General features: G+C 40.3%; 1 protein-coding gene across 2 annotated transcripts; it reads left to right on the top strand.

Moving 5' to 3' along the window:
* Nucleotides 1–557: 557 nt before the first annotated feature.
* ABRAXAS2 (abraxas 2, BRISC complex subunit) lies at nucleotides 558–27299 on the top strand. Of its 2 annotated transcripts, XM_036829493.1 has the most exons (10): nucleotides 579–666; nucleotides 5326–5416; nucleotides 9227–9263; nucleotides 9690–9878; nucleotides 11875–11941; nucleotides 17747–17937; nucleotides 18804–18923; nucleotides 19813–19897; nucleotides 21492–21606; nucleotides 25137–27296. In XM_036829493.1, the coding sequence occupies exons 1-10, from the start codon at nucleotides 595–597 to the stop codon at nucleotides 25604–25606; spliced, it is 1437 nt and encodes a 478-aa protein (XP_036685388.1). In that variant the 5' UTR covers nucleotides 579–594; the 3' UTR covers nucleotides 25607–27296. The 2 variants fall into 2 exon arrangements, with proteins under 2 accessions (XP_036685389.1, XP_036685388.1); XM_036829494.1 differs by lacking the exon at nucleotides 9690–9878 and having other exon boundaries at nucleotides 558–666; nucleotides 25137–27299.

Below are 27299 nucleotides of genomic sequence, written 5' to 3'. Positions count from 1 at the left end.
TTATTTATGTTGATTTTATCTTCTTTCCATGATTTTTCATTAAATTTGTCTTCTCTTGTACCCAGAATCCAGTTGCTTCTTAACCTCCAGCGCTACCACCATCTCACTTCAAACCATTGTCATCCAGCGTCTGGATTATTGTGATAGCCTCCCTTCCCCGGCAATATATTTTGGACATTGCAGCCAGAGTGGTCATGTGAAAATTGAAATCACATCATGTTACTTCTACGTCAAACCCAAAACCGTACAGTTGCCCGAATCAACTCCCTCTTTTATCCTTGAGCGTGGCAAATGCTGGCTTTTAATACTAAAAGTCTCGTTTGCAAAGAGCAAAAACAGTTTGGGGAACTACCAAGAGCTATACAGAAGAGGCAGTGTCTGCGATGCGCAGAGCGCGAGACCCACGGGGAGGATACAGTGCTTGGGTCGGTTCTGATCGCGTAAACCTGCACTTCTCAGCCCTCGCTCCCCGGCCCACAGAGCCCTTGGCCTCACCCGCCGAAGACTCCATTTCCCAGGATGCCAAGGGGCGGGGCCGACCGGAAGGCTCTGTGCCCTCCGCGGGGCATGATGGGGGAGTTGGAGATTTCCATCATGGCGGCTTCCATTTCGGGCTACACCTTCAGCGCTGTGTGTTTCCACAGCGCCAACAGCAACGCCGACCACGTAGGTGCTGGGCCCCCCGCCGCGGCTGTTGGGGCCTCCAGCCTCGGTCTCAGGCCGACGCCTGCGGCCAAGCTGGGATCACTTGCGGCTCGCCCCCCGGGCTGGCCCGGTTCACTGATGACCCGGGAGGCTCCCGCCGCCAGCGAACTCCTGCTGCCCGGGGCTCCTTCGCCCCCGAGATGGGCCCCCTCGCTCGGTGCCTTCCGCCGCCTGGCCGCCCCGGGACGGCGGTCTCCCCTTTGGCAGAGCTTTCCCGGCCGGCCACCGACAGTGTCAGGAGTCGCTTAGTGGAAACCGAGCGCCTGCCCCTCCCTGAGAGTCAGGCTTCTAGACTTGCGAGGGGAGTCTGGGGTCGGGAAGGAGCCGAGAGACCCGGCGTTAGTCTAGGAGCGCAGACACCCAGCTGCGCCCGCTGGTCTGACAGGTTGTTGTGGGCTGCGACGAGGGAAACCGTGGCTGTCACTATTCGTACTTGTTAGATACGATCGTGTGTTTTCTTCTCCTCGATGGAAAATGGAGATGTAACCAGGAGTGTTAGGTGTAGGGTCTCCTTGCCTTGAAGTGGCATGTTCAGTTCCTTGGCGAAGATTCTAAGACCACGGAACTAGTCTTAGTGAAATAGGGAAGTGACAGGCCTACGTATGAATGATTGGAAATGCATTTTTAATGTCACTGGCCTCTGGATGGAAATTCTTTATGAAACTAGATAATTTTTATCTTTAAGTACTTGCCCACCAAATTGAGGGATTGTTTTAAGTGATTTTAGTAGTGAATTATTGAAGTTCATTAAATAAACGTAGTTGGGGGGGGCTGTTGTGGTTGTGTGGTCATCACAAAGCAAAATGATACACTGCAGAAGAAGGAACTAGACTTGGTTTCACATCTGCACTCCTTGCTTCCATTAATAAAAACTGATTTCATGGAGAGGTGGTTCCATTAGTAAATTGAATGGCATTAAATTATTGTGCCGTTCCTCGCTTTAGTTTGATAGTAGAGGTGAAGGATAGGAGTATACACAACACGGGTTTTTCCAGAGGCAGCTCCTGTCTCTGGACACTAACGCCTTTGATATTGCAGACAGATATTTAATAATGTAATACAGTTCCATGTATAGGTAGTTTGTGGCACTGCTAGTGTCCTGTGGAAGTATTAAATATGGTTTACAATAATGCTTCTTAACCTCTCTAGATCTTGGAGTGCCTAGTAATATCACAGTTTATGTATAAGGCAAAATTACTGTAAGAATAAGCAACCTGTTGAAAAGTGGATAGTTTTTTTACAAACTGCAGTGAGACGGCCGTGTTACTTAGATTGTTATTAATTTATTTCAAGAGATATCTCTTTAATATCTGTGCTATGCCAGGCATGGTACTAGACTTCACAGAAATTTTCACCAGTGACAATAGTTTGCAACTTGTGTCTTCTACGAGGATACCTGCTTATATTAACCTTACCACAATTATATAAGTGGAGTACTTTAAAGTAATTTCAATTTCATATATTTTAAAGTTGAAGAACCAAGAATTTGTTTTTGTAGTATATTCTTGTTTTGCCCTGGCAAGAAATTAGTTTAAAACCACTCATTTCAGTAGAGTTGGAGTTAACAGACTATTTCTGTAAAGGGCCAGACAGTAAATATTTTAGGCTTCATGAGCCATGTGGTTTCTGTAGCAACTACTCAGCTCTGCTGTTGTAGGGAGAAAGGAGCCATAGACAATAAGTAAATTAGGATGACTGTTTCCAATAAAACTTTACTTATGGACACTGAGATTTGAATTTCGTATAATTTTCACATGTCATGAAATATTCCTATTTTCTATTTTTTTTCAACAATTTAAAAGTGTAGAAACTTATTCTAAGCTTGTAAGCCATACAGTAACAGGCGTTAGGCTGGATTTAGCCCACACAGTATAATTTGCCTACTGTTATAAGGTAACAGTGGCTCAGATAATCCAGACCAGTAGATAAATAAGCATTCATGTTATACTCGGCTTTAGAATGTCTTGATGTCACTGTTGACTTTTTCAAACTGAGGCCTGTGGTGGGATTGCCAGATAAAATATAGGGCACCCAGTTAAATTTGAATTTCAGATAAATAGTAAATAATTTTTTAGTATAAGTATATCGGATTTATTACATAAAAATTATCCATTGTTTATCTGAAATTCAAATTTAACTGCATGTCCCGCATTTTTATTTGCTAGGAATCTGTAGATATGTTCTTAAAGTCTAAAGTTCTGTAGGAATTTTAAATTGTATTTTCCACTTTGATTAAAGAAAAAAGTTTTTAACTTGTTACAAAGACAAAGCTTGTTTTTTGTAATAAGAACTCATAACTGAAAGACTTTCATAGGATAAAACAAGCTTCTTTAGTCCATGTTTTTCCAGATTAGTAGTCATGGATTCTAGCTCTGAGAGGGGTTTTTTTTTTGAAATGGGGGGTCTGTATATTACTAAAGTTTGAGAGATGCCTTGTACATGATGATTTGGGATTTTAGGACACTCCACTCACCTAATCCAATACAAAAGCTATACTGAAAAGCATCTGTCTCTCCCTCCTCACCCCCACAGATTCCAACTGGGATTTTTTTTTTAATATTTATTTATTTATTTTTGGCTGCGTTGGGTCTTAGTTGCAGCACTCGGGACTTTTTGTTGTGGCACGCAGGTGTCTCTCTAGTTGTGGCATGCGGGTTTTCTCTCTCTAGTTATGGCACGTGGTCTCCAGACCTTGTGGGCTCTGTAGTTGCAGCGTGAGCTCTCTAGTTGTGGTGCACGGGCTCAGTAGTTGCAGCACGCGGGCTTTGTTGCCCCGTGGCATGCGGGATCTTAGTTCCCCGACCAGGGATCAAACCCGCGTCCCCTGCATTGGAAGGTGTATTCTCAACCACTGGACCACCAGGGAAGTCCCCTGGGAATGTTTTTAAACTAGGAAACTTCTTTAATTGATTAGAAGGGTCAACCTAGAATGGAAAGGGCATTGTTTCATCAAATGTATTCAAGCAGCATTTATTATTATTATTATTTTTTTGCTATTTTTTATTTATTTATTTATTTATTTATGGCTGTGTTGGGTCTTCGTTTCTGTGCGAGGGCTTTCTGTAGTTGCGGCAAGCGGGGGCCACTCTTCATTGCGGTGCGCGGGCCTCTCACTATCGCGGCCTCTCTTGTTGCGGAGCACAGGCTCCAGACGCGCAGGCTCAGTAGTTGTGGCTCACGGGCCTAGTTGCTCCACGACATGTGGGATCTTCCCAGACCAGGGCTCGAACCCGTGTCTCCTGCATTGTCAGGCAGATTCTCAACCGCTGCACCACCAGGGAAGCCCCAAGCAGCATTTATTGAGCACCTCCTGTGTGCTGGGCACTGTACGAGGTGCTGAGATACATAGTGAACAAGCACAGAGTCCCTGCTCTCATGGAGCTTATATTTTAGTAGGAGCAGGCATTTGTTAATACATATAAATATGAAATATGGCAGATAGTGAGGAGACTAAGAAGAAAAAGGATGCAGGGTAAAGGGAACAGTGTCTGGCAGACTCTGATTCTGTTCCGCTAGCCAGGGAAGGCCTCTCGGATAAGGCGCTATTTGAGTGAAGAGTGGAATGGAGGGAAGGAGTAAGCCATGTGGATGTCTGGGGAGGGGGAGTCTGGGACAGTCTATTAGTTCACCACTGACAGGGAAGTTATTTTGACATTTAGAGTGTATGTTCTCCAGCTGTGCTTGTGCTGAACAGTACAGCAAGTGCTCAAACAGTAGGTTATATGCTGAGTAATCCAGAATTGATGATGGTGGTATATGTTCTCTAAAGGTGTAAATAAATTTACCTCAGCATTTATTAAAGAAAAACTTTCCTGTAATGTTAAATTTATTTGCTGGAATGCTCATTTCCCATGCCGGCCCATACAGGAACAGTTAGGTTGTGCATTGTGTCAACTTCTTTATACTTTTATCATTAGCAATGTTTTTTTTTTTTTAATTTATTTTTGGCTGCGTTGGGTCTTCGTTGCTGCACGTGGGCTTTCTCTAGTTGAGGTGAGCGGGGGCTACTCTTCATTGCGGTGCGCGGGCTTCTCATTGCGGTGGCTTCTCTCGTTGCGGAGCACGGGCTCTAGGCGCGCAGGCTTCAGTAGTTGTGGCGCATGGGCTTAGTTGCTCCGCAGCATGTGGGATCCTCCTGGACCAGGGCTCGAACCCGTGTCCCCTGCATGGGCAGGCGGCTTCTTAACCACTGCGCCACCAGGAAAACCCCCATTAGCAATGTTTTTAAAACACTGAAATAAATTACATGCTGTTTCAAGAAAACAACCTTGGAATATTTCTGCTTCCTGAGCTTTTTTAACATTGGTTGTTACACTTAGTAGGATTTAGGTTATGAATTCACTCTCCTTATTTTCACTTCAAAAAAAACAGGGTTTTAGGGGAAGGGATTAAAATAATATTTCATCTTGTCAGGAAATCCTTTTTTCGAACAATCCAGTTAAAAGCCAAATCTCAAATTGCTTTAGTCTTACTTGTTGGTTTGTGGGTTAGTAGTTTACATGGCAGACTTATTTGGATTATTGTTAAAGTTATTATAAAAAATAACAATGTCCTCGATTCCTCTTAATTCCAGTAAAAATCATTTTTTTAGCTGCAGCTATTTTCTTCCTTTGCTTTCAGGAAGGATTTTTGCTGGGAGAGGTAAGACAAGAGGAAACCTTTAGCATCAGCGACTCCCAAATCAGCAGCACAGAACTTCTGCAAGTCATTGGTGAGTGAGTTTATCACGGACCTTAGAAATACTCTTCTTGTATACATGCTGCTTGTTTTGTTCTTTGGCCCTTAACTGATTTTAACCTAATAGTAGATTAAAAGAGTACATAGAAAAGCACTAAAGTCACAATGCCAATTATTTGCACTAGTAAATGATGTGAAATGTTTTTATAAGTCAGTGTAAACTCACAGTGTGTAGCTATAAGTTCAGGTAGTCTGTGAAGCCATCCCTGACCCACTGACTGGTCTGACCTATGAATGGCTGTGTGGAATTACACGTGATAGTCTCTTCACAACCACAGTGAACCTCGAGTTTGCACCTCACGCTGTGCCCATTGTCAGCATCACCTCACACTATAATGAAAGCACGTGTCGTGCTGGTCCTTCCTGGAGGGATCCGGCAAAGATGTTTACACTTGTTTACAGGAGATATTTGTTAAACCTACACAGCCTTCTGAGGAGTAAGCCAAACAGTCGATTTGGGGGTGATCGCTGGGGCAAACGAAGGAGTATTTGTAGGTTCACCCGCCCTCTTTGGATCAGTCTCCTTTCGATAAAGAAGGATCATAGTCCTTTCAGCTGCACCTCGAGCACTTCACCGAAAAGCATATCCTGATACTCAAAACAGAGCAGGGGTCGTTTTATTCATTTATGCAGCCAACGATTATCGAAGAACGTCCGTGCGAGAGGCATTGTGCCGGGCAATGAGAGGAATGTCCAATGCATCCCTGCCTTCCAGGGCTGTGGGGAGGATAAGACGAGTGTACAGAAATGCCAGAGAGTGCAGGACGAGTGCTGTCAGGAAGGAACAAAGAAAATCTCATGAGTTGGGGGAAAAAAAAACACTGCTAGTGGGTTAAATCAGGAAAGACACCATACGGGAGGTAAACTTAGGGGATCCCCTAAATTCAGGGGATCCCAGTGCAGGGAGTGCATGAAACTTACAGGGAGCCTGGCCTGTTTCTGTGTGACTAAAATACAGCCTGTGTGAAGGTGAGTGGTTTGTGGTTTGAAATACTGCTGGGAGGTTAGGTTATGTTGAGGCCAAATCATCACCTTCAGCCTGTTCTCCTAGCCTTCTAGTACCTGGGCTGGGAGGCCGGCTGAGGACTGAGGCGCTTGGGGTTGGAGGGAAGCAAGAGGCAGCTATTTCCTCAAGAACCAGACTGAAGCCCACTCCCCACAATGCTGACTTGCCGAAAAAATACTTGACGTACTGCTGCCTGGCTGTTCTTTCACTGGCGTTTTATTTTTGTGTTTCGTTTTGCTTAACTCTTTAAAATCCTAAAATAGAGAATTTGGTTTCATTGGCCATCTGTGCAATTACTCATTGTTTGCACTTGGGTTTTCAAAACTAATGTGGTATATGAAGGTTTGCCAGATAGACCTGACAGAAAACCGTGCAAGAGAGAGCTCTCTTGCCTGGCATGACCACAAAAGTAGCATTTCTGATGAATGTTCTGGCTGTTTATTTATCTTTAAAGAAATAGAATGGTAAAGTAACTAAAATTCTCCAGCATAGTGTACTGTATCTTTGATTCACACACCTTCCGGTCCTTGCAGTAAATACCAGTTTCCATGGTGCTGTAGATGTGGAGAAGCACCAACAGAGAGTCACAGTTAATACAGTGCCGTGACAGCGCTCTTTTGCTGTATAATGTTTAATTTATTAGCTGCATTCAGTTCATTGTTTGAAATAGTCACGGATCTCATGAACAGAGTATTTGCTAGTATTATCTTAAATGTATTGTTATCGTTGTAATATTTTTCTTTTAAAAATAAATACATATTAGAAAATGTAAACCAAGGACTCTGGAAAACCTGGATTGAAAGGCAAAACATTAGGAAATGTGCCATGAGAAGTATTCCATACCACTAGTGTGAAGACATTTTCTGGCATAGTTTAACCACCAGAATAAGCTATTTTAAATAAAATAAATTGACCAGATTTCTTATTTGTTGAAAATGTCTGAATCCACACACAGACACCTTTCCTTGACTCTACACAACAAGGAGGACTTTGTATGGAATATCACATTTTGAACACTTGTTTTGAATACATACTCATTTTTGAAGCTGTGCTCACTCACTTGAAGCGGAGTCGTCCGCTCTCAGTGCTGGGAGTGGTCAGGAGGAGACAGCAACAGAGAGCTCCCGTAGTTAATAAGGCGATGCAGCAGCGGTTACTGGAAAGAACGGAAGGGGGAAGGAGAGGAGCAGTTCAGCTCACCCACCAGCCGGAGAAGCAGAGACAGGAAGCTAAGCAAGCACAGCAGCACGTCCCGGTGGGGATTTTTACAGAAATGCGGGCAGAGACGCCATGCATACGTGAAGAGGGGTCCACCGCATGGATGAGCTCCGGAGGCTTCAGAGACTCTAGAATCTCAGGCGAGGCTGCCCTGCCTCCCCCTGCTTCCAGAAGCCTACCTATCAGCTATCGTGCCCGCCACCTTCATTCCAGCCTGCACCTTATTGTGTTTGAGAGCATCACCTTGTTTTCTCCACGGAGTGCTTAGTTAGGTATTGCAAAATCCTGTAAGAGAAAGCCTTAACTTCCTTTAGAAAATACCACATGATATCTAGAGCATATCTTCAACAAGCTTCTAATCCACGTTGCAAATCATGAAAGAAGTCTGCTGGGGTGGATTGATGACAGGAATGTATATTCAGAGTTCAGAATTTACTCCAGGGATTTTCTTGAACAAAATAATCTTTCCTTTAAGGTAGAAGAGGTTTTTTTTTTTTTCTTTTCCCTGAACTCTAGTTGACATTTTTACTACAGACATTCCATATTCTAATTACTTTACTAACAGTATCTCTGAAATAACTCGTGGTGGTATACCGTGTCATTTTTGGTGATAAAAGAAGGGAATATTTCCAGATGAGGTTTTCTTATTTGCATCACTATGTCGACAGTTATACTAGGCAAATGAGCTTTTCATTCCTGTGGAAGTACTGGCATCTCTGTGTTTTGGCAGCACTCACATCAGTACAGAAGCTAATGGGCATAGCCTGGTGTCCTTCAAGGTTGTGGTTTCATTTTAATTGAGTTAAAATTGCAGACTGGAACTCTGGCTCTGGCTTTATAAGCAGCAGGTGATGATTCCCTGTCCAGGAGAATGTTGTTAATAGAATTGAGTGGTTAATTAGTCCCATGGTCTTATAAAGCAACCCAGACCCTAAGCCCCCTGATGAGCTTGAAGAAATTGTTCACTCTGATTAATCACAGCAATCTTTTAAGAAGCCGTTTGGATCTGCCTTATAAATGACTGTTTCCCTTGGTACTGAAAATCTTTGAAAGGGTTAATATACTTTCAGAGTTTCCGCCCTTCCCCTTCAAAACACCTGGCCCAGTTGTCCTGAGTTGTTAGTAGGTTACTGATAGTAAGGTGGTAAGGCCTTCCTTTCCCCAAGCTGTCCTCAACAGCTCTTACCCACCTTGATCAAATGCTTCCAGGCATTGATTCCTTTTTCCTCTTGGGCTTTGTTTAAATAGGTAAGATTGAATAAGGGCACACAATAGCTGCCTGTTCCTGAATAAAAGCTTTCAGATGTGTGCTCATCACACCTGGACAAATGGACCCAGAACTTTCATTCGCCAGTTTACTTTGTCCCGAGAATGTGTGCCTGGGTTTCAGTGTTAAAAAGACATACTGCCTTCACTAGTGTACACACTATTTGGGAGAGGAAAACTGTCTTTTTATTGTCTGAGATTTTGGTTAAAAATTTTTTTAAAATCCTGAACTGTTTTATAGTTGTCTGTATCTTACATGATTAACTGAGATGTATTTCCTCTTTCTAATTACAGAAATCCATAATCATCAGCCTTGTTCAAAACTTTTTAGGTAAGCCACATCCTTCTTTGTAGCTTTTTGTCCTTATTAAAAAATTAATTGATTGAAAACTAGTGAATTTAGACCTGTATGTGATTATGGCTGTAAAGTTATAACTGAGGGCATCCAAATTCACTTATTTTTTGAGTGCCAGATGTGTGTGTGGCACTGTGTTAAGTTAGGAAGAGGGGAAGGGAGACAGTATAAATCCTGGCCTCAGTGGTTTAGAATGGAAGCCTTTATGCCAGCCCCTCTAGCAAGGGCTCTTCAACCAGAGAGAAGGAAGTTAACCAAGGATCGCATATAGATAAAATAATTGGTGTTTTTAAGAGGGATAAAAAGTGTTCAGTGTTCAACTTTAAAATGTAAGGAAAGGGAACATAAAACTTACTTTTTTGTGTTTAATATACACCAGTTGAATATTATTACCAACTAAAGGACAGAAAGAGAAAAAAAGCAGGAGGAGAGATGTTCAGAGGGAGAAAGCAAAGGACAGAGAGACTTATGGAAGGCAAAGGTGAGGGAGAAGGTGGCCAGCATCTCCCACATCCCGGACCTCTGTTCCGCAAACCGCAGTCCAGGCCTCTGTCTGCTTTCTCAGCCCCAAACCCTTCCACCTGATGACAGGTATGATGAGCTCCACTCTGTGTTTCTTAAAACTCCCTGAGGCCCTATTCTTCTACTTTGCCAAGAGCCAGGCCAACACTTCCCTTGCATTGCTGCTCACACTAGTCCGATTCAGCGTTCTTGGTCAGCACTTCCTTCTTTCACACCTGCCCACCCCTTGTGCCTGGCTGTTCCTGCTGTGTGCTCCCTGCGGCTTTCTCCCTGACCCCGCTCCCATTCTCCGCTGGCCCAAACACCCAGCCCCCTTGCACCCAGGAACCCACGGGGACTCGCACCATGTTCACCACCCACCTCACCCCACCCCTCCCGTGCACACTTGCCCGTTATTTCAGAGGATTGTTACCTGTGAACTAAGCCTCAAAGTAGCTGAGAACCTCATCTCTCAGATTTACACATAACTGAAAGAGGAGCAGGAAGCAAGACAAGGAACCAGCAGTTCATTTGAAAAGAATCTCAGAGCAAATGAAATGATTCAGGCCCTGGTCCACACACAGCCTCTGTCTGGGTCAGAATGGGTCCTGTTTGGCCCTGACCATCTAAAGCTTTGCTAGGTGTGCCCTGCCCTGCCCTTCTGAGGATTTCCTTAAACCACTGTCAGCAAAGTAGTACCAGAACGTAGACTCATAGACTCACAATTTAAATCATAGACTCATAATTCTTAGAACTGAAAGAAATCTTAGAAATCATCTGTCTACTCCAAAATCTTTATTTTGCAAAAAGGAAATGGAGGCCAGGTAGGTTAAAGTGACTCGCCCAAGATCATACAGTGAGAAGCAGAACGGAGCTGGAGCTGGTATCTCCTGACTCCCAGTTCAGTGTTTTTACTATAACTTGAACTCCTTCCTGCATTATAAGGCCTGGGCTTATGGTGGTAGGAGGAGGGGAGGAGGGTGGCATTCCTAAAACCATGACCAGGGGTAGAAAAACCCACACATCATTATGCCTGGACTGCTCATCATGGGATTCAGGTCAGATTGGTCTCGTTTAAGGGTGAGTGCATTCAGTTTGAAGCTGGCCAGACCTCGCTTCAAATCCCAGCTCTTCCATCTACCAGTTCTGTGATTTGGGGCAAGTCATTTAACCTCAGTATCTTTATCTACAAAAATGGGGGTAAAACATGTTGACTGGGACTTCCCTGGTGGCGCAGTGGTTAAGAATCCGCTTGCCAGTGCAGGGAACACAGGTTCGATCCCTGGTCCGGGAAGATCCCACATGCCACGGAGCAACTAAGCCCGTGTGCCACACCTACTGAGCCTGTGCTCTAGAGCCCGCAGCCACAACTACTGAGCCCGCATGCCACAACTACTGAAGCCCATGCGCCTAAAGCCCGTGCTCCACAACAAGAGAAGCCACCGCAAGGAGAAGCCCACACACCACAACGAAGAGTAGCCCCCATTTGCCACAACTAGAGAAAGCCCACGCACAGCAACGAAGACCCAACGCAGCCAAAAATAATAAATAAATTAATTAATTAATTAATGTATAAAAAAACCAAAAAACATGTTGACTTGTTGGGCTGAACTAGTACTTATCTCCCAGCATTGAGGCAAGAATGAAATGAATTAACACGAGGAAGCATGCAGCTGAGTGTCTTATTAAGGATTCAGCAAATACTCATTTCCTTTCTTCATTTCTCAGAAAATGAGCTGCTGTGTTCTTTCTTTTCCCATAGGCAATTGATACTTAGAAACAAGGAAAAGATGTCACAGCCATTTGAAACCACACATTTTATAATTACTTGCTATCAGCTCCTCCCACTTATGGAAGTAATACCCTTTGAATGTAGCAGTCTCTTGAGTAGTCTTTGCAAAAGATACCTCATATCAGTAAAGCATTTAGATTGTTTTCTCTTTATATACCTATTGCAGACAAGCAATTCTATCTTTATTACCAACTTTTAGGGTTAAATGACCCATAGACACATGTTACTAAGCATATTCGTGTCAAAATACTATGTGATTTTAATAAAATATTTTTTCTCTTAAAAAAAAAACAGTTTTTATGACTATGCAAGCAAAGTTAATGAAGAGAGCTTGGACAGGATTCTTAAAGATCGGAGAAAGGTATGTTCTATTTGTCACCCAGTCTGATTTGGAAATCAATCCTTATCACCCAAACTTAAAACCAGAAATGAATGTAAAATGAAACAATGAGATTTGATGTTAATATATAAGAATTCTGTTGAGTAGATTTTAAAGGTAAATTGCAAATGTGACATGATGTTTACAGTATATCAATAGAACAAAATTTGGATATTTAGAGTGATTCCATTATGCAAAAGTCAAGAAAAAATAGAACATGAACTATAATCTAGAAAGTTGACAACAGTTGAGTTGATTCTGGGTGGTTCTATCTTCCTATTATGTAATTTAAAAAATAATTTTGCCAACATTTAATACACATACATTAATTTTATAATGAGGGAAAATATTTTTTAAAAATACAAATTGCAGTCAAACATCTTTAGATATGTTACTCCTTCAAGTTCAATTAACAGTGAACATAGATGTTTTTCCAAAAGGTCATGTGTTTATTATTTCTGTCAGCATATGCATATGATGTTGTGAATGTGTATGCATGGTAAGCAAGTCTGAACAGAATTGAAAATGAACCAAAGCTTTATTGCTGCAGCACTGTCTGATGGTCTCATTTATAATTTACTGTACCATGTATGGGATTTACTTTTTTACCTTGGTATATTAATTCCAGAAAAATAGATTGGTCACTAAACCATCACTTGAGGGGAAAAAGTACCAATGAAAGTTTTCAACTTATCAAACAGAAAACAAAATGCCTTTGTTTAGAAGCATGTATTATTTTTAAAAAAAAAAGCTTTAAAAAGATTACCTGTGCATAAAAATAATCAGTGTGGGATTCCTAAGGTGTCTGAAGAAGGGCGTCAGAAATAACAGTGCAGTAAGAGTAGATCAACAGCCTTTCCAATGTACGGACTCTCTCAGTACCACTGTCGGATGTACAGGCAGAAAGAAAAGCAGGTAGGATCACAGGAAAAATGGGAAGTGTGGGGGATAGGCCTGAAAAAAGGGCAGTGGTTTTGAGGGTGATAACAAACTCAGGAAGCGCTCGATGTTAGCAGAGAGTCTAACACAGTCACCTGCCCAAGCGGGAAAGTGGGTCAGAGCAGCCACAGACATCACGGTCCAGCTCCCCCGTTTTCAGTGACTTGCCTGAAGCATCTCTGGGATCTCTTAGCAGTCCATATTCATCCCCCAGCCACCACCTCACTTCCTCATTCCATTTATTTTCGTATTTTAGATAACGAAGCTTTATTATACTTTCTAAAACTAAAATTTATTCCCTGAAAATTCCTATCGAAGCACAGTTGCCTAGAGCACTCACTTTATATTAAATTACCAGGAAATTTTTTTTAATAGATGAAAAAAATTTAAACTGAAAAAATTGAATAAAGAATATGAACAGGAAATTCACAAAAGAAAAAAAGAAATCCACAAATGTCCAAGAAGTAAAGGGAAAGATGTTCATTCTCAATTAGGAAATGCAGATTGAAACAGGTAATACCGGTTTTTTGTCCATCCGGTTGGCAAAAGTATAAAAGGATTGCTAATATCCAGTGTTGGCAAGGTTGTGGGAAATGGGGAAGCTGTAGTTGGTGGGAATGTAAGTTGATACAGACATTTAGGGGGAGAGTTTTGCAATAACAGAATTTTAAATATGGAGTTCCACCTCTAGGAATCTGGCCCGAGTAAAGAAAAGCATCTAGGCACAAAAGTATGAAAAGCTGGCGTTACTGAACACTTTAGCTCTGTGCCAGGCAGTATTCTAAGCACTTTCCAGGTACTGACACATTTAATCCTTGTAGCAGCGCTGTGAGGCTGTTATCATCACCCCCATTTTATAGTTGAGACAACTAAAGATAAATAACTTGCTTAAGGTTGCGAGCAGGAAATGTTGGCGCCAAGGTTTAAACGCAGCAGTCTGGCCTTTTAATCCAGCATACGAAGATGTTTGTTGTATCTTTGCTTAATAGTGAGAATTTTGAAAGCAATCTAAGTGTCCACCAGGAGGAATGGTTAAGTAAATTATGTTGGTACCTCCATGCTATGGGATATGAAGCAGCCATTAAAAAGAATGAGGGAGGTTCTCATGAATGACATAGAAAGATCTCGAAGTTAAATGAAATAATTTGAGCCTATTTTTTATAAAAACAAAAGTTTGAATGTTTAAACGTACAGAGAAAGATCTGGAAGGAAGCCAACCAAACCTAAAAGTGGTTACTTTGAGAAAGGGAGCAGAGACGCTGCTGAGGAAGGGAGACTTTATGTGATAAGGTTTTTTAAATTGTATTTTACATTGAAAATAAATTGAAAAAAAGAAAGGAGCTCTACCATGTAGTTTTTTCAGTAGCAAATAGGGACACATTTCCAAATTAATTTGGGGATTTTAAAATTGGATTTGCTAATTGACTATGCTGTTTTGTATTCTGGTTGTGTATTAAAATATAACCATGTTGTATTTTAAAATAAATAAATGAATGAATGAATGAATGAATGGATTTGCTGTTTTGAGACACAGAAGACCAATCATAGGTTGTTAACCGGAGTTAACTTCGCTTTTCTTTTGCAATTAAAGACAGGAATTTGTTGCTTCAATTTACTTGGAAATTATGTTTTATTTTCCATGGAATTTGTTAAAGGCAGGGACCGTATTTTATGTTCATTGTATTTCCTATGGCACCTTATACATAATATAAACTCTTTAAGGATTTTTTTCAAAAATCCAAATTTCTAGCCCCAAAACAAAGATGATACATAATATTTAGACTGAAAATCTTTATAGTTGACTCTAGTTTGGTTTTTTTTTCCTCCAGAAATGGTACAAAGTTATATCTTCACCTCAAAAGGGTTACAGTAGTACTTACAAAGGTACATTTAAAAGTTAGGCTTAAAAATACATATGTACTTTAAACAGTATCTGACATACAAAAAATATTTTTAACTAATATCGACTCTTCAAGAAAGTGCTGATGGAACTGTTTCAAAAACTGACTGTTTGCGAGGCAGGCTTCAAACCTAATGTTTAATTGAAAAACGCTGGTGCTCCAGTGGTTGGGACTCTGTGCTCTCACTGCCGAGGGCCCTGAAGGCCCGGCCGGGTTCAATCCCTGGTTGGGGAACTAAAATCCCACAAGTTGTGCAGGGAGGCCAAATAAAAAAAAGAAAGAAAGGAAGAAAAATCCTAAGAATTGGACGCAAGTTCAGTAAGTTGAACTCATATAAAATAAGTACATAATAATTTTAAAAGTTCCCTAATGGGTCCTAAAATTACCCATTAGAAAACACAAACTAATAAAGATTTTTGTCACAATAGCAATTAATGTATAAAATACATAGAAATATGTTTACTAAAAAAAGTGTGCCTCTAAATATAGAAACTCCACAACATTGCTAAAACATTAAAAAAAAAAAAAAAAAAAAGGTTGGGTTTAAGATAGAGGCTAATGTTTTTGGTACGAAAAATCCCCCAATAGGTGCAGCAAGGTTGCATTGGTGTGCTCAGTTACTGCTCTGGCAGAATCCATATTGTGTTTGCAAAGTTTCGACCAGCCTCAGGTTTTGGGCTCAGGCCAAAAAAGCAAGTGAGAGGAGGATTTCTGCCTTCTTGAAAGCACCTGCTCCGAAACAGATAATGATAAACATAACTGTCGTCTTAATATCATCGTAAGGCCAAAAAGAACAGAACTTAAAGATGACAAATGTGCCCAGTATTGGAGATAATTGCTTTGGATCCAGAAGATGTAAGTGAATGTCTAGCACAGAGAGTAGAGAGGACAGTCTTTGTGAAACATTGTCTGAAACTTTAGCAGAGATAAGGTTTTAGTGAAAGATATTCATAATTTTTTATCGTGGCCCAAACATAGTGTGCTCTTCCACATCAGTGACCTTGTTTCTCAATAGCATTGCAACCAGCTTGGTAGCTCTAAAAGGTAGAACTGTAAACGTTGCCAATGTGAATTATTTTGGCATGTCATCTTTCATTGATCAGGATGAAGGGGGTTATCTTTTTAGCAAATATCAAATGCATAAGTTGATATCCGAAATAAATTTATAAGTCTTCCCGCTTCTCTGAAAATACAAATGGAATAGAACAATTACAGTCAGTATAAGTGAAAAGCGTTAGTACCCATCCAGTAGCCACTTGCAAGATTCTTTAGTCAGCGAGTATTTCATGAGAAGAATCCATGTGCTGAGCACTGCTTAGGCCTCTGCAGGAATGCAGGGGTGTGTGAGATGCACCCAAGTCCTGCAGAGGAGCTAATCCTACATTAAATACAGAGTGCCGAGACTCAGAGTGAAATGTGCCATGTTCTTTGGCATTAGTAGCTCTAGCCAGTTGATAATTTTTCTTGCCCACTTTTTTTTTTTTTTTAAGGAAAACTACTTTTCACTCTTCTATGAGCAACATTGTGTGAATAATGTGGAATTTTAAAGTTAGTGTAGTACAGTGGAAAAAGACAGGCAGAGAGGTTCCAGATCTTGGCTGTCACTCATTAGCTCTGTGACTTTGGACAAAACATCCCTTTTATAAGATTTGCACTGTCAGAAGTGTTTGGGTTTTCTTTATATTTAAAGAATATCAGAATTAATTGCTTTAATGTAATTGGAATTATGCTTTATTTTCAGTAGTACTCCTTAAGGGCAGGAACTGTTTCTTTGCTGCCTGTAGTTCCTTGCATGTGATACGAACTCAGTGCAGAAAACTAGTCACCTCCCAGGGTTGTTGTGATACTTAGTGAAAATATTTGTAACATAGCTAGCTGGAGGTCTGGCACGCGGGCTCAGTAAAGGTTGGTTGACTTCCTTCGTTTGTGAAAGTGCCAAAACATAATCTAAATTTACTGTTAGTTTTAATATGACACTAACAATTTTAAATTACTTTGATTTCTCAAAACAGGATTTTCACTCAAAGAGTTTGTTTTTTAAAAAGAGGCTTATGAAGATTATTCTTCTTATAAGGAATTAACTTAATTGTCTCTACAACAGAGATTTTCAAGCTGTAGTATGCATAAGAAAAAACTTAAGAACTTTTCTTAAATTCAGGTTCCTGGCTCTACCCTTAGAGGTTGTGATTCTTCAGGTTTTGGTGGGGCCCAGGAGCATTTTAAGGAGCTGCCAGAGGTCTCTTAGGCCATCTGTCTCCCAGATGTCCAGCAGATCACATTATGAAAAATATTCTTCCAAAGAGCCTATAAGTTTAATTCACTTACCAATTTAAGTTACGGTATAGTCAGAACTGACAAAGCTAAACTTTTTTAATTGTTGTATTGAGGTATAATTGACATGTAATAAACTGTGTATATTTAGAGCATATACTTTGATAAGTTTTGATATATGTATATATGCATGAAACCATTATCGAAATAAGATAATGAACATACCTATCACTGCAAAAGTCTCCTCATGCCCTTTTCTGATCCCTCCTTCTCACCCCTCCCAGGTCACCCACTGATCTGCTTTATGTCACTATAGATTACTTTTTATTTTCTAGAATTTTATATGAAATAGAATCCTATAGCATATGCTATTATTATTATTATTTCTGGTCTGGCTTCTTTCACTCAGCATAATTATTTTGGAATTCATCTGTGTTGTATTTGTTGGTAGTTTGTTCCTTTTTGTTACTGAGTAGGATTCCAGTGTGTGGATACACCACAGTTTATTTATCCATTCACCTGTTGATGGACAATTAGGTTGTTTTCAGTTTTGAGCTATTGCACATAAATCTGCTATGAACATTTGTGTACAAGCGTTTGTGTGGATGCATTCAGAATTAAATTTGTAAGATTTCATGCAACTTTTAATACTTTTTTTCTTCTGTTTTTGTTGCAGAAAGTTATTGGGTGGTACAGATTCCGGCGAAACACACAGCAGCAGATGTCGTACAGAGAGCAGGTTATTCATAAGCAGCTCACCCGCATCCTTGGGGTGCCTGACCTCGTCTTCCTTCTCTTCAGCTTCATCTCCACCGCCAACAATTCCACTCATGCTTTAGAATACGTTCTCTTTAGACCAAATCGAAGGTAAATAAAGCGTTCCCACCAGCCTCGCATAAATAGGAAAGATGTTGATACAAGTAATTGAGATTTATGACTTTGAAAATATGCATTTTATAGCATCTTTAAAGAAAAGTGTTTATACCTCTCCTTTAGCTAGTTTTCTCGGTGGTTAGAGAAGGTATTTTCCTGTCAGTTAGTTATATAAATTAAAATTGTTTTTGAATCAAGAAGCATTAGCAAGACATTAATTATGCATCAGTTCTTAAAGGAATAAACAGCTGGAAATCATCATTTGCTTCTCCATAATCCATTATGTAGAAATACAGTTTTATTGCACTGTAAGTCTGATTGTAATTTTAAAACATAAGATTTCAAAGACAAAATTGTAAAATTGATCCACCTACTGGTTAATGAGGGTTCTGCATTGTGAACTTGCTAAAGCAAAAAAAAAAAAAAAAAAAATCATACCATGGTGTCTGTCTGTAAACAACAGAAAGGGTTCCCTCCAGAATTTCACTTGCAGTAGAATAAATTAAATCAATATCAGTGAAAATAATTATTAATTGTTAAATAGCCATTTGCAAGATTTCATTAATTAATCAGTAGGTTCTTGAGCACTTAAAACCTCCTCAGCACTCTGTCAGTTGCTGTGGAGATGCAAAAGATGTATAAGACATCACCTCAGCCCTTGAGGAGTTTACAATTGAGTGTCTACTTTAAGGGAAGGGAAAAAATTGCTAATTCACATAACCCTAGGTTGTCTGTGGAAGTAGGTTCTCTGTGAGACCTTCATTTAGTTCCCAGTGCAGAGACTCAGGCTCCTATTGGCAGGACCCATTCTTCAAGTAGAGCAGTGCTTTCAACATGATCTCTCTCAATCTTCCCTGCAGGTATAATCAAAGGCTATCCCTTGCTATTCCCAATCTAGGCAACACTAGTCAGCAAGAGTATAAAGTGTCTTCAGTGCCAAATACTTCTCAGAGTTATGCCAAAGTTATTAAAGAACATGGGTAAGTCGAAAGGTAAAATGAATGTTTTTTCCCTTTTTTTGTTAACAATATGTTTATGGGGACTTCCCTGGAGGTCCAGTGGTAAAGAATCCGCCTTCCGATGCAGGGAATGCGGGTTCGATCCCTGGTTGGGGAACTAAGATTCCACATGCCGCAGGGCAACTAAGCCCGCGCGCCACAACTGCTAGACCCGCGTGCCGCGAACTACAGAGCCCACGTGCTCTGGAGCCCACACGCCACAACTAGAGAGAAACCCGCGCACCGCAACAAAGAGTCCGCAATGAAAGATCCCACATGCCACAACGAAGATCCCTGGTGCCACAACGAAGATCCCTGGTGCCGCAACAAAGACCTGATGCAGCTAAATAAATAAATAAATAAATAAAAATTTTTTAAAAACCCAGAAACCCAATATGTTTATGGAGAAGTGTGACATCATTTAATATGGTTAACATTGAAAACTCCAGTAAGGTAATTCTCTAGACCACCACTACTGTATATCAAAATCTTATGCTTATTGAAAAGATAGTTTACTTTTATCAATATTTATTTTTTTAATCATTTGCCACGATTTTTTTTTGCAACTGATACAAAAGTTTGGATAGAGTATGTGTATTTCTGAGGTTCTGAAAGCTAACTGTGGTCACTGAAAAATATATAGAGTGATCTAGGAAAAAATAACACTGTTATTTTTCAGTTGTCTTGGTAACATGGATTCTCTTTTCTTTCTCTTCTGTAATTCTAGGGGTATGGACATTATTGCTGAAACATTGTCACTGTGGACTTGTAGCATTTAAGTTATAGATAAAGGTAGAAATGATGGGCAAGTGCCTTCTAGTTCACGGCAGTTCTAATCACTTGGTGAATCTTTTTTCTGTTTGTCTTCTAGTACTGACTTTTTTGACAAGGATGGAGTAATGAAAGACATCAGGGCGATTTATCAGGTTTATAATGCACTTCAGGAGAAAGTGCAGGTAACTGATTTATTTACTATATTCATCTTATTTATATTGCCCAAGTCTTTTAATTCTACTTTAATTTTTAATAATCTCCCAACTGACAAATGAGTTGTGGTCCAAAAATCAGAATGTGCTCTCCCAAAGTGATATAAGATGTATGGAGTAGTTGCTCATGTCAGTCTACGAAAGCTGGTCTCACTCATTATGTGCCTTCAGTGGAAACTCTGAAGTACAGAATTAATATCACTCTTTTAAATACTCATGACCTCTTTAATGACAGCTTTTTTCCTGGGGAAATGTATTCTAAATTTAAAGAAGTATTGCTAAGAACACAGCTGTCCCATCACTTGTACTGTACGTTGAGACTCACCCAAAGGCACCCGTAACTCAGGGCAGCTCTGCTTCCTAATTCTAGTTCACTCCCTCTGCCCGCAGCTGCCTCCACTGAGTGGGAAGATGCAGTGGAGCCTGTTCATTCCTAGGCAGTCATGCAGCAAATATTTATGGAAACATCTCCTGCAAGCCAGATCCTGAGCTAGGTGCTAACAGTACTTTCCCACGTTCTTTTCATCATCCCCAAAGTGTTCTTAGGAGTAATTTGTTCTAAAGCCCTAAGAACAAAAGAGCCTTTGAGGACGAGGAGAGTGTTAGGGCTGAAGAAGCTGTCCCGGGCCTGGAGAAAGCCTAGCTTTGAGGAGGAAGGCCCCGAGGAATAGAGGAATGAAGGCAGCTGCTGAAAAAGAGGAAAGCAGACTGAGTTCAGCCTGGGGCAAAGAAGAGCACATGCAACGGGCAGTTTCCAGTGTCAGTTCTCCAAATTCGGGTCACGGTTACCCATAGCAGCACAGGGAACTTAATACAGCCTCACTCACTGGTGACCGGCCCACTTTCGGCAGTTTCTGGTATTTCTGCTGTGGAAGGAACATGCGGTGAAAAACAGCTTTTTGTCCTGAATTCATGACCATGCTCTTTTCAGACTGTCAGCACTGTCTAATGGACTTCAAAATGGCTGTTATACATTTCATTGACTATTGATTAAGGCCTGCCCTGCAAACACCAGTATCACGTCCAGTGCCCTGATAGGAGTGGTTACATTACAATGATATGGTCTCAAGTAGTTACCTTTTATTAAATCTTGACTTTGAAACTTATTTTCTTTTTCAACTTTCCCTAATTATAAATAGTTTCTGTTAAATAAATCTGTGTGTCATCTGATATTTGATTGTTGATTATAAATAAGAGTTGAAAGTATCTCATTCCTGTCTTTTGTTCATCCTTGTATTCCAGACTGGTATCAGAAATTCCCTTTTCATATCAATAAAGATGAGTAAGCAAGGGAAAAGATGAACTCTTTCCCTTCTTACCCTTCTTTTTCAAGAATGTATAAGCTAAATAGCATAATCATCTTAACATAATTAAGAAAGCAGTTCAGTGAATAACAACAGTATTGGTCTCTGGGACCTTCATGATTTTGTTCTACCTTAGGTGTCTGCTTTTTAACTTAATAAAGTGTCTGGACTCTTCCCAGGGTTATAATCGATGCTGTCTTTATGAAACGCCTCGTGCTTGGATTTGAAACTAATTATTCTTGTTGTCATTTTTCCCTCAGGCAGTGTGTGCAGACGTAGAAAAAAGTGAGCGAATTGTTGAATCTTGTCAGGCAGAAGTGAACAAATTAAGAAGACAAATCACTCAGAGGAAGAATGAAAAGGAACAAGAAAGAAGTGAGCTTCCTATTAATTTTACCATTCAGTATCAGGGAAATGTCTGGTTTTATTTATTTATTTATTTATTTTTAAACTTTTTTTTTTTTTTTTTTTTAATTTATTTTGGGCTGTGTTTGGTCTTCGTTTCTGTGCGAGGGCTTTCTCTAGTTGCGGCGAGCGGGGGCCGCTCCTCATCGCGGTGCGCGGGCCTCTCACTATCACGGCCTCTCTTGTTGCGGAGCACAGGCTCCAGACGCTCAGGCTCAGTAGTTGTGGCTCACGGGCCCAGTTGCTCCGTGGAATGTGGGATCTTCCCAGACCAGGGCTCGAACCCGTGTCCCCTGCATTGGCAGGTAGATTCCCAACCACTGCGCCACCAGGGAAGCCCGGAAATGTCTGGTTTTAAACATCAAATTACATAATAAATTACATGCATTCTTCTACACTCATCAAGCTCCAAGTTAGGCTGCTTGGGAGAGGGCATTCACTTGTCTTTAGACTTTTCCAGAAGGGAAGTACTGTTTTTCATGGTGTCCCTCTCAAGTCTCTGAAACTGGAAGAAAAAGAAGACCAAAGGTAGAAAGGCTGAAGCAAGTTAGAATAAATCCTGAGAAGTGATATGATCTATGTACAGTGGATGTGATGTTTCTTACTAAGTTAACTGTGACATGCCTTGCACATAGGGACTGTGTCCTGTGTTCATTGGAACCTCATAAAAGAGCTACCTAAAATTCTTTTAACTTTACATTTGCTTCATGGGCAGGATCTCAATAAAGACTTTAAATGTCTGGTTTTTGATAGCAGTGGATGACTGGATACCATTAAGCTAAGGAACCAGCTGGTTGAATGAGAATTAGGCCCAAGCATCTATTAATTCCAGCATGCTAACAAACATATTTGCTAGAATGCCACCAGATTTTTTTTTTAATTAATTAATTAATTTATTTTTTTATTTATGGTTGTGTTGGGTCTTCGTTTCTGTGGGAGGGCTTTTCTCTAGTTGCGGCAAGTGGGGGCCACTCCTCATCGCGGTGCACGGGCCTCTCATTATTGTGGCCTCTCTTGTTGCGGAGCACAGGCTCCAGACGCGCAGGCTCAGTAATTGTGGCTCACGGGCCCAGCTGCTCCGCGGCATGTGGGATCCTCCCAGACCAGGGCCTGAACCCGTGTCCCCTGCATTGGCAGGCAGATTCTCAACCACTGCGCCACCAGGGAAGCCCTTAATTTATTTTTTTATTGAAGTATAGTTGATTTGTTTTTTTTTTTTTTTTTTTTAAATTTATTTATTTATTTATTTATTTTTGGCTGTGTTGGGTCTTCGTTGCTGCATGCGGGCTTTCTCTAGTTGCGGCGAGTGGGGGCTACTCTTCCTTGCAGTGCACGGGCTTCTCATTGCAGTGGCTTCTCTTGTTGTGGAGCACGGGCTCTAGGCACACGGGCTTCAGTAGTTGTGGCACGCGGGCTCAGTAGTTGTGGCTCGTGGGCTCTAGAGTGCAGGCTCAATAGTTGTGGCACATGGGCTTAATTGCTCCACGGCATGTGGGATCTTCCCGGGCCAGGGCTCGAACCTGTGTCTCCTGCATTGGCAGGCGGATTCTTAACCACTGTGCCACCAGGGAAGCCCAGTATAGTTGATTTGTAATGTAGTGTTAGTTTCAGGTGTACAGCAGAATGATTCAGTTATACATATATATATATATCTATTCTTTTTCAGATTCTTTTCTGTTATAGGTTTTATTACAAGACATTGAATATAGTTCACTGTGCTATACAGTAGGACCTTGTTGTTTATCTATCTTGTATATGGTAACGTGTATCTGTTAATCCTAAACTCCTAATTTATCCCCCCACCCACCCTTTGCCCCTTTGGTAACCACAAGTTTGCTTTCTATGACTGTGAGTCTATTTCTGTTTTGTAAATAAGTTCATGTGTATCATTTTTTTTAGATTCCACATATAAGTGATAACATGATATTTGTCTCTCTTTGTCTGACTTACTTCACTTAGCATGATAATCTCTAGACCAATCCATGTTGCTGCAAATGGCATTATTTCATTCTTTTCTATGAATGCCCCCAGATTTAACATGTGTAAGTAAAATCTATAAAATGTATGGCAAATAATATCAAATGTAAAAGAGATAAGGGTATAACTAGCCTTTTCTAATTTAATAAGAATATTTATAAACAAATTAAAATATAATTTATATTTCCAGATAAATGATGTCTGATTCATTTCTACTGTTACATTATTCTAGAAATAATCAGAAATGCAGACAGGGATTTCTGCACAAGAGTGTTAATCACAACTTTATAATTCCAAAATCTTGGAAACAACCTGTTACAGTAATTGAATAAACAACAGTAGAATAGTTGAATACATTTTGGTATATCTATATAATGGAATATTGTACAGCCATTGAAGCAAATTTTTAATGACATAAGATAATATATAATCTTATATGAAAATGCTAGGATATAAAACAGTATAAACATATTATCTCAGCTCTATTTAAAATACATGTATACAGGGACTTCCCTGGCGGCCCAGTGGTTAAGACTTTGTGCTTCCACTGCAGGGGGTGCGGGTTCGATCCCTGGTGAGGAAACTAAGATCCCACATGTGGCAAACAAACAAATAAATAGATAAACAAACAAACAGACATGTACACACAAACACACAAAGCTGGATAATAAAACTAGAATTCAGAAAAGTTGGGGTGCCTGACACCTAAAGTTTCTGTCTTTTAACCCCAAATCTTGTGCTATTTTCACCAAAATTTTAACAGTGTTATCTGGATGATAGAATTGTGGGTGATTTTTTGTTGTTCTTTTCTAAATTTTGTACGAATCATTTTTATAATATTTTTAAAATGTACTTAAAAACAATTTAAAGGCCACAGGCTCATAGATGTAGGGCTGTTTCAGTTTTACCACCATAAAAATGCAGTAAAATTATGGCCTATTACGTAGAAAACTGGGCACCTAACCCAGGGCTTTGAACTTTTAAGGAGAAAGAGATGTTTAAGAGTATTGTGACAAGTTGTTTTCAAGAAGTATTTTTTTTGATGTGAGGCCTGTTAAGGAAAAATTCACGTTCAGATGACTGCCGAGGATGGTGAGGACTGTTGATTTTATCCTCTGTCCCCACAGTCTCTGAGCACAGTAAGCAACAGGTGAGGGAAACAGCATCAGATCTGGAGTTAAGAGACCTGTGTTATGAGTATCAGGGCCCCACTTCTAGCTGTTCTCTTAGTGAAGTCACTTAACCTTTCAGAGCTCCGGTTCTTTGCCTGTATAATGGAAACAATAACATTAGTGATGACAGTAGTACTTCAGAGAGCTGTTTGGAAGCTTAAATGATTTAATGTATAGAAAACTCTTTTGTAAATTGTGAAATACTATGCAAATGTAAAATAATTCATAGTAATAATAAATTTCACTTCTTTGTTGCTATTTTCCAGAACAGTCAGGTTGAACGTTTAACGTATTGAAATGCAAAGCTGTGAAAATACAGAGTGTTACAGTTTTCTTCCCCTTTTCATCCAGGATTGCAACAGGCAATGATAAGCAGACAGATGTCATCTGAAAGTCTGGACCCCACGTTCAGCCCTCGGATGCCCTATCCTGGGTTTGCAGCTGAAGGTAGAAGTGCACTTGGAGACGCAGAGGCCTCGGATCCTCCTCCCCCTTATTCTGATATTCACCCAAATAATCAAGAAAGTACTCTGAGCCATTCTCGCATGGAAACTAGCGTCTTTATGCCTCGACCTCAAGCCGTGGGCTCCTCCAATTATGCCTCCACTAGTGCTGGACTGAAATATCCTGGAAGTGGGGCAGATCCTCCTCCTCCCCAAGGAGCAGCTGGAGACAGTGCTGAGGAATCAGACGACAGTGATTATGAAAATCTGATTGACCCTACAGAGCACTCTAATAGCGAATACTCACATTCGAGGGATTCTCGACCCATGATGCATCCCGACGGGGGCTCCAGGAACACTCCGACCTCCCCAATTTAACTAAACGAAAGAAACTCTCCACTTAGCAGTGTTAATTGCTTATTGAGAGAGTTTTTTGAGGACTTAATCTGGGGAGAGAACTTCTTTCTCAGACCCCTGGACTCCCCAGGGCAAGCGCTTTTGGGCACAGAACTTGTAAGAGCCTCACGTCCACGGGTCCTCGCCTGCGGACTCAGTGTGCAGGTTTCACGACAGAACCATTAAGATAATCAAATTGTCCTAATTCTGGTGCGATTCATGGATGTACTGGTAAATATAGGCAAAGAGAAACTTAGCAACGTAGTTTCTGTTCTTTAAAATAAATTGGAAATTAGAGACTAAGCACAATTAGTCTATAAATGTTCTATAAATCAAAACCTTACCTCTTGCACTATCATGCCTTGAAATTTACTTTTTCAAAGGGAAACTAGTTTAGCAGCAGCCTTCAAAGAACCTTCTTTCTATGATGAGCCAAATTCATCTCTGCCAGAAAAGAAATTCTGATAATTCCAAGAAGCCTGATTGGAACAAATCAGATGTGTACCTTCTTTTGTCTGCATGACTTTGTGAGATCAAAAGAGAGGGCTTTGTTTCAACTTTTTTCTACTAGCCTGATATGTATTGTCACTTAAAATGGTTGCCTTTAAAAAAAAATGTAGAAATACTAATTACCAGTAAGTAATCATCCAAATAAGTATGACATGAAATAAATTACTTATTTTTCTTTTGGGGAATTACAGTGACTGCTATGTTGCACTAGCCACATTTATGGTCTCTGTTCTAGAGTCTTAAATGAAGGACACACAGCAGTATAACAGAAGGGAGTTATGTTCCAGACCTGAGTTTTATGATGAACAGATTCCAGACACAGTGGATTTAGCCAAGTTCATACGTAAGGAAGATAACTCGTTTAGATCTTCTGATAAATCCTAGTGTTAGTTTTATTTGTGGAAGAAAGACATTTAATAAACTGTTTGGGAATCTCGATTATTGAATAAAGATTCATTTTCAGTCTGAATAACCGTACTTTTTTGAGTTGCCATTTGGAAGATAGCTGTGGAATGTGTAGAGACTTTCCGTTGGGATGCACTTACATTTTTATTTAATAACTGCTTGTTTTCTAGTTTTAGGCCCAGAATGTGTGAAACCACTAAAGACATTCATGAGAATGATAGGCTTCTGGTTTGGAAATGACAAGACCCCCTCCCCCCCATTTATGGTGGGGTCAGCCCGTGAAGCTAATGCCGTGGATAAAAACTGCCTTTCCTTTGGACTAGTTAAAACCTGTCAGAATAAGGAAGTTGTTAAAGAGGCTTAAGCTCCAGGTTCTGAAAAAGCAGTTTCATTTTGTAGGAGAGAAGTTTACTCTAGTCTGACTGGAAACGAAATGCTAAAACTGCCATTCTTCAGATATCTACTGTATGGGGTCTGTATCTTCCTACTCTCCGGTTTTGTTGGCCTTATACCACTGCCATTTGATCTGAAATGTTGCAGACCACTTTATCTGCAAATGTGTTCCAGTGTTTATCAGCTACCTTCTAGCGGCTTCAGCACCAGTGTGAATTTAATTTTTTTTTTTTGAAGTGCCATCACCATCTCTGTTCAGATTTTGACATTCAGGAAAATATTTTTATTTTTATGCCATTCCGAAACCTACAATGTATATCTGACAAAGCAGTTAAATGTGACAATAAAAACTTATTTAATCGTGGTA

Source organism: Balaenoptera musculus, chromosome 16 (assembly GCF_009873245.2).
Source record: "Balaenoptera musculus isolate JJ_BM4_2016_0621 chromosome 16, mBalMus1.pri.v3, whole genome shotgun sequence".
NCBI classification, from domain to species: Eukaryota; Metazoa; Chordata; class Mammalia; order Artiodactyla; family Balaenopteridae; genus Balaenoptera; species Balaenoptera musculus.
This window is presented reverse-complemented; position numbering and strand designations above follow the sequence as displayed.

What these genes read in the sequence shown, in the direction of transcription:
- ABRAXAS2 (XM_036829493.1), top strand. Translation starts at nt 595, where the DNA reads ATGGCGGCTTCCATTTCGGGCTACACCTTCAGCGCTGTGTGTTTCCAC. An exon ending in CCAACAGCAACGCCGACCAC is followed by an intron (nt 667 to 5,325) that starts GTAGGTGCTGGG and finishes CTTTGCTTTCAG; the next exon opens with GAAGGATTTTTGCTGGGAGA. An exon ending in AGAACTTCTGCAAGTCATTG is followed by an intron (nt 5,417 to 9,226) that starts GTGAGTGAGTTT and finishes TTCTAATTACAG; the next exon opens with AAATCCATAATCATCAGCCT.